This window comes from Tachypleus tridentatus, chromosome 3, assembly GCF_004210375.1.
Source record: "Tachypleus tridentatus isolate NWPU-2018 chromosome 3, ASM421037v1, whole genome shotgun sequence".
In the NCBI taxonomy this organism is placed as follows: Eukaryota; Metazoa; Arthropoda; class Merostomata; order Xiphosura; family Limulidae; genus Tachypleus; species Tachypleus tridentatus.
The window spans coordinates 87,656,576-87,668,836 of NC_134827.1; the positions used below are offsets into that span (position 1 = coordinate 87,656,576).

At 34.4% G+C, this 12,261-nt stretch overlaps 1 protein-coding gene across 5 annotated transcripts in view; it reads left to right on the forward strand.

The window, feature by feature from the left end:
• The window catches only part of LOC143247415 (uncharacterized), an 84,397-nt gene extending 76,241 nt beyond the window's left edge, over positions 1-8,156 (forward strand). For 3 of the 5 annotated variants that reach the window (XM_076495475.1, XM_076495476.1, XM_076495477.1), the window contains one exon: positions 4,538-8,156. In XM_076495475.1, coding sequence (XP_076351590.1) covers positions 4,538-5,066 — 529 coding nt within the window. In that variant the 3' untranslated portion in view covers positions 5,067-8,156. Of the gene's footprint in view, positions 1-4,495 lie in introns of all 5 variants that reach the window. The other 2 variants (XM_076495479.1, XM_076495478.1) reach the window with 2 other exon arrangements.
• Positions 8,157-12,261: the final 4,105 nt, after the last annotated feature.

The window sequence follows — 12,261 nt, forward strand, 5'->3', positions numbered from 1 at the left end:
CGTATCAAGAAAAGGTCAGAAATAGAAGTATTTGATGTACGTCTCTTGACTAAACCACCAAACATCTTTAAAAAAAAAGAAACACTAACTATATCTGCAATAAAAGATGGCAGAAAAAAAACGAAGGTTAAATAATCCCATGTCACCATCCCGCATGGCGATAATTCCAAGCAAATGATTACACTGCACAATAAACTTTTTGCTTCTTGAACACTGTTGGGTTTCCTTATAGATTTTTGGCTGCTGATCACGAAAATCCCATTCAAATTTGTCCATCACATACTGTTTCATCGAAATCTTCAGTGTTACTACATTGGAAAAACGATATCGGAGCAACTGGAATCCGTCAATGCTTGCTGACTACTGTTGGACACTGCAACGTGATGCACCGGACATTGAATACAAACGAAAATCAAGAACAAAACACTTTTAATTATGTTGAACTTAATAGCGTATTAGAAACATAAACGCAGTTAAATACGTTATTGCCGGCAAACAGTTAACTGTATGTTTCTCAGAGTTCCTGCGTGATGTAGCAAAACCAAAACTATATTTGTGCATACCCACCAGGTACCTGTCACAAACAGCAAAAACTTTTCAGGAAGCAAAACTTTTCAAAAAAAATTGTTGTGCAGTGTTATTGGTCTTAAAAGTGGCAGGCAATTTTACAAGACCACACTGATTATTCTGTCTTCTTTTTCGGCCTTCTCTCTCTGGTAATACATTATGTTTTAAATGGGACATTTTTCGTCATTTCTTTATCACTAGTTTTAAACTTTGTTGGTTTCGTTTGTTCGGAATTTCATACAAAGCCACATTGGGGCTATCTGCGCAAGTTAGTCCTAATTTAGCACTGAAAGACTAGAGGGAAGGCAACTGGTCTTCGTCACCCGCCGCCAACACTTAGGCTACTCTTTTTACCAACGAGTAGTGGGATTAGTTGTAGCATTATAATGTCCCCACGGTTGAAATGGCAAGTATGTTTGGTGAGAAAGTGATTTGATCGCGAGTCAAGCGCAGTAACCACCTAAATTTTGTTGAATGCTTAAAAAAGTAAATACCTTACATTGAGGTATACGTCTGGCGCGTGCATGATAGGAAGGTAAGTTATTAAACAAGTACATAATTCCTGTCATGCATTATTTTATCATTTCTTCTGAAATTTTCTAAAGTTAGGGCTCATTGTGCCACCTCTAAACCTTTCTAACAGATAAGAAATATTTGCTTAGAAACAAGTAATACACTAACAGTTCAAAAACTACCCTTTACATGTGAATAAATGTTACAATAAAAACAAAACGGTTGTGAAAACCCTCCTAACTTTTCTTATTTAACTGTGGACTTCTTTCTTTTCCGAACGAATTTCAAAACTAAACTGACATATAAAACTGTAGTGCTCGCAGTCATGACTTAACTGTCATACAAAGCTATAATATTCTCAATTATGATGCACTGTAACTGAATTCTAGGAAATAACACTTGTTACTTAGTTGTTTCTTTACTAACAGTTTGTTTAGTTTTGTCCATTGTCCGCAGATCGATAACCAAACACACACGATCCTGTTTTTACACATAAAATCCTTTTAAAATAGAGCTAAATTTATGTCTTGGATTCAGTTACTCTAACACTGTTTGGCCTGTATTATTCTTATTTATGATGTTCAGAGGGGAGAGGTGCTTAGGGCTATATTCATCATGTATTATGTAACTCTATGGTTTGCTCATCAGTTCATTTGTATTAATATTTTTCTTATAATATTGAAGCGAGTTATCCAGGAATCTGTTTAATAGAGATGGCATGTTTGAATAGTTCTGTAGAAGTTCTGAATCTGTTGATCATGGGTTTGTACATGTTTTTGTTAAAATATAGTTTTGTAGTTGCTTTAGTTTGTTGAAGTTTTCGTGGATTTATTCACGTTATACAGAAATATTTTATGACTTGTCTTTTGTTCTGTAAGTTTTATGTTTTCTGTTGAATCTTCTCGTTCGTTACCAGTCAGTCTCCTGAGGTAGCTCAGTGGCACAGCGATATGTCTGTGGTCTTACAACACTAGAATCCATGTTTCGATACCCATGATGGGCGGAGCACACATAGCCCATCGTGTAGCTTTGTGGTTAATTACAAACAAACAACTCACTCTTTTTCTAGCTTTTGGTTTTTAATGTGTGGTACCCAGTTTAATCTTGAGTCAAATGTAGCGTAATTTTGTTAATATTACTACGTGTAAAAAATTCCCGTCTGGATATAACACTAGTGTTAATTTGCTTCTTTTTTTTCTGTACGATTTTGTAAATAATAATATTGCTACCATACACCTTAGTTCTCCATTTGTGGCAGTACAGTTCTATTTCGTTTAGTGGTGGTTGTATGCTGCTCGTGTTGGGTTTGGAGCACCCTTCCAGATTGCGAACACTGAGACAAATTTATGATTTGGGTTTCTGAGAGGCATATTGCTAACATACATGTGTAGGGCTAAGTACTACTCCTCCTTGAGGGACACCCGCCTCCAAAGTGCAGCACTCGGATCAGGTGCTCTCAACACTCACTGTAACGCCCGTATCTTCAAGGAAGCTAGAAATCCAGCAAATAATTTTATTGTAGAGCCCCAGTTCAGACAATTTGTATCTGAGCCCGACGTACTATACTTTATCGAATGTTTTTTCAACATCTAGGAAGCATGTGATTGAACAATGCTTTTTGTAATTTTTTAAATTAAAGCCGTGTATTATTTCTTTCGTTAATATTACGTAATGATCTGTTGTTTGTCTCTCTTTTCGGAACCCATTTTATAATTCCAGGAATACTGATTTAGTTGCAGGGTAACTTATGTTACTATTTATGATTTATTCAAGTAATTTTCCTAGATTGCCTGTTAAGCTTACGAATCTGTAATTTTCATGGTTATTGGCTGATTTTCTTTCTGGAACATAAGAACATTGGCCAATTTCCAAGCGGTTGTTATGTATCTTGTTTTTAGAGATAAGTTGTATAAAGATGCGAAATGTTCTAATAATCTCAAAGGTGACTTTCTCGTATGTTTTGAATTTTGTCTTGTTCTGATGCTTTGTTTTTCAAAAGTTTTATGTTTTATTGTATTTCTGTTACTATGATAGGTCTGATGAATTGTTTTGTCGTGTAGCCGTGTTCCGCTTCTGTTATTAAACAGATTTAGAATGTTAAATTTGTTTGTTCGTTTTTAACTTCGCGCAAATCTATTATCTGCGCTATTTGTTCTTGATTTTGAAGTGACCGACTAGAAGCAACTAGTCAACAAGATCTAACGCCAATTCTTGGGCTATTCATTTACCAATAAATATTGGGATTTATTATGACCTTTTAACGTCTCCCCCTGCGGAAAAGGCGAACTGTTCTGTTACAGGACTTAAACCTGCGACTCACAGATAATGGTTGAGTGTCTTAACCATCTGGTCAGAACGTTAAAATGAATGATACAAATCCTTTCAGTTATTGTTTTTAAGGTTACTTTGCAAAATAAAACACGTTTTTTTTTTTAACTACACGTTTCGTGATGACGAGAAACCCACTTAGTTTAAAAATGTATCTCAGGACGGCTGGTGTGGGTATTAACACTTTTACCAAAATAAAGCAGTGAACAACGTTTCGACCTAACAAAGTTGTCTTTGTTAACCTGACGATGACCTAGGAAGGTCGAAACGTTGTTTTCTACTTTATTTTGGTAAAAGTGTTAATACCCATACCAGCCGTTCTGAGATACAAATATACATTTCGCTTAACATAGTGTATGATAATGTTAAAGAATATGTTTTTAAACTAGGTGTTTGTATTGTTGTTTGCTACGATGGAGTTTTGCATCACGAAATGAGAATGGGGTTTACTCTCTTGAATTTTCACTACATTCTGGAACAGTTAACAGTTTGAGGAATATAAAACTTGATTGAGGCTAGAGTGGAACTTACCCAATAAAAGAAAGCGTTACATCAATAGCATAATATCTCTGTTATTGTCTTTATGTGTAATGATTAAACAAATGTTTTATTAAAGTTATTCTCTTACTATTTCAATCTATTTGTAATTTGAGGGTCGCTGGATCAAATCCTCATCACACCAAACATTATCGCCATTTCAACCGTGGTGGCGGTTTATAGTTACAATCAACCCCACTATTCGTTGGTAAAAGAGTAACTCAAGAGTTACACTACTAAATAAGGGACGGCTAGCGCAGATAGCCCTCGTGTAACTTTGCGCGAAATTCAAAACAAATAAACAATCTATTTCAATCACGTGAAAACGTATTGACCACATTATTTAATCCTTTGTTAGAAGTTGCCGATGTTCAATTCGAAATATGTTACTATCTTTGAATCATTAAAAGTATATATTTTATATTGAATTATTGCAATGAGTTATTTAAGAGCTGCATTAATTTAAAATAAATCTAAATTAAAATTTAAGCAGAGCACTCACTTTGTATGTTATAGGAGTTTATGATATTTTTTTTGTATTTGTCTTCAGTTTTTTTAGGATAGTACAGAAATTGTGGGTTTCTTTTTGTAGGACCATGACTATCCCCACCATGGCAGTCTTTACCACTTTGTGGCTAGCATATACCTCTCCATGCAGTGGACTAAGCTCGTCGTCAGACAAGAATAACTTAGAGACGCCCTTTCTAGTAAAGCCTTATTGGTACTCTACGAAGGAAAAAGTGCAGTTCTTACGCAATATTCCACACCAGGCACTTCTTCAAGAATGGCTTCCGAAGGAGCATAGCATGACTGAAGTAGACGAGCAGTTAGACAGTTCAGTCCAACATCCCTTGCTGACCGAATCCAGGCATTCGACCAACTTGAAACGAAGCTCTAACCTGGAATCTACCAAAAACACGCGGCTTCTGAGACTGCTAAATGAGGACCCAACAAATCTCAGCAATGCAGCCCGGTTCAACACTTTCTTGGATGTAGATTACGACACTCGTCAACGAAGAAAGTTCCCTGAAGTTGATTCTCGAGGCTTTGACGAAGACATATTTGACGAAGGTTTCGGTGAATGGTCGCCTATGAAGAGATCAAAGAAGCTGCGTAAATAGATAATCAGTGGGCTCTCTGGGTTAGGCTTATGTAAACATGCGTATTCACCAGTGCATCAGGTCTTCTAATTACACTTAACTTCGGACATAACTTAGGCTGTACTGATATATATGTGTGTATGGTACCTTGTAGCTTTTTGAGTAAACCTTTTATTTTATCTTTCAGGCATCTTTACGTATAAAAGTCTTATTAATCATTAAGACAATTCCTAAATATTAAATATCAAAAACGGTTAAGTATTTGAAATATTTAATGAAGCCGTAAACGTGAACAACTACAGAAAGATGTTAGTAAAGTTAAGCGAAAGGAGAAATTGTATTGAGTTCTGTGGTTAAAAACAGTTTGTTGTTTCTGCAGAGGAAGTAGTCATGGTGTTGAATCTTCAACTGATTTCATCAACTGATACTTGATTAAACCCGCTTATAGACTGAAAAACCCCACCCGAAAACTTCAGGTTGATGCAGTCTATTAAAAATTCATCATTGATACTGTGACATTTTCATGTATTCGATGAACATGGGCTTATTCATGTAATTGTTTAAAACCACTATATTTGCAAATATAGAATAACCAAATTAAATTACGAAAAATTAGAGTTTGAACGATGTTACTTGTCTTAGAAGGAGAGACATACAGTGTCTTTAAGAATTATCTTTTATTTACAAACGTCATGTATAAAACTAAATTAATTATCTTACATACAATTTGGAATAGATAAGTTAGCAGGCCTGAAAAACTTCATCTTTTAATGTGAGAAAAAACAAACAATAAAACATGATACATGACAACGATTTGAGAATTTACTGTAAATATTTGGTTCTCTACGAAAATTAACTTTTTGCATTCTGGCAAATTAGTTGGAAGAAAGCTTCATTTTCCATTGTCTTCTCTATCAGTAAGGTTATATAAAAGTGTGTTAAAGGAAAGACGATGAAGCCTGAAGAAAAATCTTGTTAGTGGAGTTAAATTAATACTTTGTTTCAAAGCAGAATTAATTTCCACCTGAAAATACAAATGGAATTGCTTAGAGACGCTATTTACTCAATTGATATTTTTTACAGCTAAAGTAAATCTCAGATATATAAGGGTTATCGAATATTTTAATGGTTAGGCCTCTTTATTGCTGCCTCAAAAGATGCTGCATTACAACAAGGAAACTTACTTAGATAAATCACGTCAGAGTAAAGTTTTTAATCATATATTTCGGATAAAATGTGGCGCAGATAACTGCTATGAATGAATAATAGCTCTGTCTCAGCCAGAAAAATATAATGATTAAAAGTCAATTTAATAATATTTTAAGAAACCACCGAAAAACGGTAATGAAAAATAACGAAGATAGTTCGTTAATTTTAGTTTATTCTTTTTTGCCTACTTTGCTTGCAATCAGTATATTCCCAGACAGCCAGAGAATAACTATTAAGTGTATTTTTTTAATTTTATGTTAAAAGTAAAGTGTTTTCAATCTTACAAGAAATCACAAAAAAAAACCATTTTATCCACCTCATTAATGTATGATGAAGTTGAAATTGATCAAAGATTTCTACGAAAATAAAAACGTTGTAAAATCTAAGAACCGACAGTAACCAGTGACTCGAACCAGTCGGTTCTTCTTTTTTATATTAAATAGGTTATTAACAAAACTGAGTGAATTAAAAAAACTTGTCATCTAAAGTTGGAAACTCAATCACTAGAATGGTAATATATTAATGTGTATTTCAAAGTTACAGTTATAATTTATTCCCCATTTGAGGTATTCTAGTTAGAATTGCATCTGCCGGACTGTGCATTCCACCTTGCTATAAGGACATTTCTGAATGTTTTTCCTTCACAAAGGCTTGTATGTTTCCCTTCCTTCTTTAACAGCCATCATTCTGAAGGTTTCTTCATGCACAAAGACTGGTGTACCTACATTTTTTTATGAGCCATCTTTCTCAAGGTTTCTTCATGCACATAAACTGGTGTATCTACATTTCCTTATGAGTCATCCTTTTGGAGGTTTCTCCTTCACAGAAGTTTTTTATTATAATTCAATACCTTTTCACAGTCTTTCATTTCTCTGCTATGTGTGTAATTGCTGGCTTTATTTTGAAACATATAAATTATCTTTCGGCACGGGTACACGAAAACCCGGGTATCCGCCGGCTTTGTTTTTTTAATTTCGCTCAAAGCTACTCGAGAGCTATCTGCTCTCCGCCGGATTTTAAGTTACTTGTTGTTATGATTCCAGCTGGGTCTATTTTCACTACCATGGTTTTAATTGATTGATCTTAGAACTTGAATGGAATGTATGGAATGTTATAATAATGCAGTGTAACATGGGCCTCTGGCAGGCGTTATAAAACGACGTTGAGGCAGTGTTTTTGGGTATTAAAAAAGTCTATAGATATGAAGAAGGAAATGTATTATGCTCTTTAAATATTAGCTTTTATGATCGATTTATTATTAATTTATATATATATATACACACATATATATATAACTTATCACCCGAACAGGAATTGGGTTTCCGGGTATTTTTCACAGCGGATATCCTGTTTCAGTTTTTCTACTCTTGTCGACTTCCAACAGAAATATAGCTTTTAATGTGTAATTCAGTACTAATTACAACTAACAAAGGAGAATGGACTAAGTTATAAACAATTTAAATATTATTGTATTTGGTGCTAAGATATTACAAATCATTGTTAATTTCTTGTACGAACTGTACTCCCTCTGTTAATGTATATCTGTCATCTTTCGAAACTCTGCCTCAATTTTCCTTCTCAGTTGCAACAGTAGTAACTTCACGGACTTGCAGCGCTAACATCCACTAGTCCTCCCAGAAACCGAAGCGCAGACCGCCTATTGGAGAAAACTCACAAACTTCCATGTCAACATATTTCAATATATATATATTCTGTACTATATTAAAAAGTGTTTCGTATTAACAAAATTAAATTAACAAAACTATTAAACTATATAAAAAAGTTGTGTAATCGTGTTAACAATGAAACTTACAAAACTGTCAAACTACATAAATAAATGAAACTTACAGAAGTGTTAAACTATGTAAGTATATGGTAAAATAAAAGAAATGTATCTATCTATTATGCCTTTCTTTTCTTTTATGAGTACTAAAAGGTAGATTATGACAACATTATGCCTTACCACTAAAACTATTGTTTACGAATTAATGACAATGGAGAAACGAAAGTATATCTTTCATTTTTAGGAATAAGTAAAGTCGAAAAATATGAAAATCATTTTCTCAATGGTAATCTGTATTATGCGTTCCACAAATTAAACAATTGGGTTAACGTTGTAATTTTATGTTTTGAATGTACAAAAAAAAAATCGTTTTCTTATTTATAGAGAAGTATATTAAAGTTGCAGGTAATCTTTATTTCATTTACAAAAACTTTGAAACATAATACTGAAATACACTATCTTACACATCTGTCTCGGTTCAGTTAAAGGTTTTAAAAATACTTGTTTGTTTTTTTAAATTTCACTCAAAGCTACACGAGGGCTATCTGCGGTAGGCGTCCCTAATTTTAGAGTTCAGGATAGTTTGGTTTGTTTTAAATTTCGCGCAAAGCTACACGAGAGCTATCTGCGCTAGCCGTTCCTAATTTGCAGTGTAAGACTAAAGGGAAGACAGTTAGTCATCACCCCTCACCGCCGACTCTTCGGCTTCTCTTTTACCAACGAATTGTAGGATTGACCGTTACATTATAACGCCCCCACGGATGAAAGGGCGAGCATGTTTGGTGTGACGGGGATTTGAACCCGATACACTCCGATTACAAGTAGAGTGCCTTAACTACCTGGCCATGCCAGGCTCTTCAAGACTAGAGGGAAGACAGCTAGTCATCACCACCCACCACCAACTCTTGGGCTACTCTTTTACTAACGAACAGTGGAATTGACCACAGTTTATAACGCCCACATAGCTGAAAGGGCGAGCATGTTTGATGTGATGGGGATTCGAACTCGTGACCCTCAGATTACGAGTATAACAACTTAAGCACCTGGACATCCCAGGACATTTTAAAGATGAAAAAGCCCTCAGTGGTTTAACGGTAACTTGATAACATATAATGCTAAAATTCAAGGTTTGACACAGCACAATGTGAAGGGTCATAGTAACTTAACTTTTTAAATATTAGAAATTCGTGGTTTAACTAAATGCTCACTTGATTTCATATCTTCGTTTGTTGTTAAGCAAAAAGCTAAACAAATGGGTTATCAATACCATGCTCATCGCGGGTATCAAAACCAGATTTTAATCTTTTAAGTCTTTAGCTTCACTTCTGAGCCACCAGAGGCAATGTCGTGTCTAAAAAAGGTAGCCAATATGAAATATTTTACTACCACTGCTGTTACATTCACCAATGAAAAAGTAATTGGCGAACTACGTCTGCACAAACGAGCAACAAACGGTAAAACAAATAAAGCTTGATTGTGATATGCAACACTGTGTAGTTCAGACAAAGTAAAACGATTAATATCGAATTTTTCATGATGTTATAGAAACACATAAATACATAAAGTGAGAATGTGTGTGTATTTAATTTGTATAAACCAGCTAAATGGGAGAATCTGTCAATACCTTTAAGTCAAAACACAAAGGCGAAATTTCGCAGATGTTTGTTCATTATGATACCAAATTGGACAGAAACCAATGAAAAACTCGCTTTCAAACGTATACAATGCTAAGTTCTAAATCCTTGGCTATTGTTAAAGTGTTCCACGACTTTAATACATATAAGGGGTTCGATTCCCCTCAGTGAACTCAGCAGATAGTCCGATGTGGCTTCGCTGTAAGAAAACATATATATATACACATCTAGTAATTGGTTGTTTTTTTTTAATTTTGCATATTTAGCTACTTTCGATCCTGTAATGTAAGAAGGAAAACAAAACTTTAAAAGAATTAACATGTAAAACATCTGAATAACAATATGGTATAGAGCATCCAAAATGAACGGATTCAGTTACTAATTACAATATGAGATAGAGCATCCAGAATGAACTGATTTAATTACTAATTACAATATGGGATAGAGCATCCAGAACGAACGGATTCAATTACTAATTACAATAAGAGATTACAAAATTTTGATTACAAAATTACAGACTTAAATCCAATAAATTTCTTGTATTCCGCAATGCATTATCTCGAAATCTCACTTTGAACGACGTGTCTGACTGTTGCATAAAAGCAATGAAATTCTTCGACTTATTTTAAAGTATATACTAGATTACTTTTCTTATTCAACTCATCGTTGGGAGATGTTGATATTTTCCAGTTATTTCCTAAGTGATTGACTGAAGTAGGCTAAAATTTATAATGTTTGTACATTATGATACCAAATCGAACAGAAACCAATGAAAAACTCGCTTTCCAACCTATACAATGCTAAGTTTCAAATCCGTAGCTATTGTTAAAGTATTCCGTGATGTAATGTATGAGATCAACATCGCCAACACACAACTTCAATGTGATATATTGACACGTTCCAAACACTTCCACAAGTAAATCTTTGCGTGATCCTTTCAATCTCTTTATCAACTAGCAAGTTCAATCACTAATGTTGGTGCAACCAAAAGTGAGACGAAATGCAGGACCTATAATGGAGAGGGTTGAAATATTACTTTTAAAAAATTCTCATTCAGAAGACAAACACCGTGGTTTCCAAACGTCCCGGTGGCACAAATTACACTGCTGATTATACCCATCATCACTTCTAGTAAAGAAAGAAACTGTTTAAACTATCCAGCGATTGATGTAGTAAAGACTTCGACTGAAGTTAAATGGTATGAAAATTAGACTTTAGTGGAGCAGTGTGCGGTTTCGTCTCAGTAAAGAAAATGATAAAATTTATTCTGTCACTGATAAATAAATTTCAGTAGATTGTTGTTGAGTTGGAGGGAATATTCAATAATGTTCACTGCAGATATTGATAAATCAATACATGTATATCTTTAGTGATAATAGTTATACTCGTGCAACAGTTGCACCTTTCCATGCAAAGTGAGTGAGAGGTCATAGATTAAAACCAGGCATAATAGTGCATACTGAAGTCCCATTCCATAAATGTATCTGTTTGTATGTTTAGTACATAAAACATTATGTATAACACATGCAAAACAATATTCATAGAACACACATAACGTGATGTTTTTTGTAACGGTGTGCAAAACACAGAACACATAAACACAATATACGACATGAAAACATTAAAGAGTGGAGAAGTGAACAAATATTTTTATTGACAATCAAGAAAAATATTCCAGAAATTACTATAAATAACATTCACCTTGATGGAACTACTGATTTTGACTCAACCGACATCACCATCAAGTTAGTTAGATTTTTGTGCTACCATGGTACTACAGAGTTTGTCCATCGTGAGCTGTAGCGTAGAGAGGTAGGCCCAGCAAGAACGAGATGTGGCTGGCAGAACCATCAATTCAGTTAGATGTTGGTGTTACCATGGCGCTACAGAACTTGTACTTGGTGAGCCATAATGTAGAAAAGTAGGACTAGCAAGAACGAGATGTGATTGACAGTTAGAATTAACCAATAAAGAGAGCTACAGGTTGGATACATCTCTGTGATCCCCCTCTTTGCCATATGCAATCAAATATGGTGAAACTCTGTTAAAGTGAGAGGTTTGACTTATTCTGTAGCTGATTAAAAAATAACATGTATTAAGAAACTGAGCGTTTACAGTTGATGTTGCCTACATAAAAGACAGTAAAGATTTGGAACATAGATATTTTTTTCGTATTTGGTGACACTAAACAATCATTAGATATCAGAAGCAGCAATATGTTTTCAGAAAACCAAATATTTAGAGCATTTAGCATCAGATCTGATATTACATAAATTAAAGGAGCTCAGTAACGAACTTTTTCAGCAAATACAACTTGAGTTTTAAAACGTGAATCCAGAGACCTTTCTAGTACAACGTTTCGGGCCTCGATGTCTACTTATCTTTCAGCTCTTACAAAAATCAAACATTCATTCGTTCATCATGCTTTTAAATTACGAAACAACAGCTGGAGCTTGATATGCTCCTATTGCAATATTCAAGTTCTCACCTTACAGATTTGTGAAAGTTACATGGCATAATTTCAAAGGTTTACCCACAGCAATCACACGTAGTCAGAATTAAAAGTCTAAAGTTTTCAAGAGGAATGAAT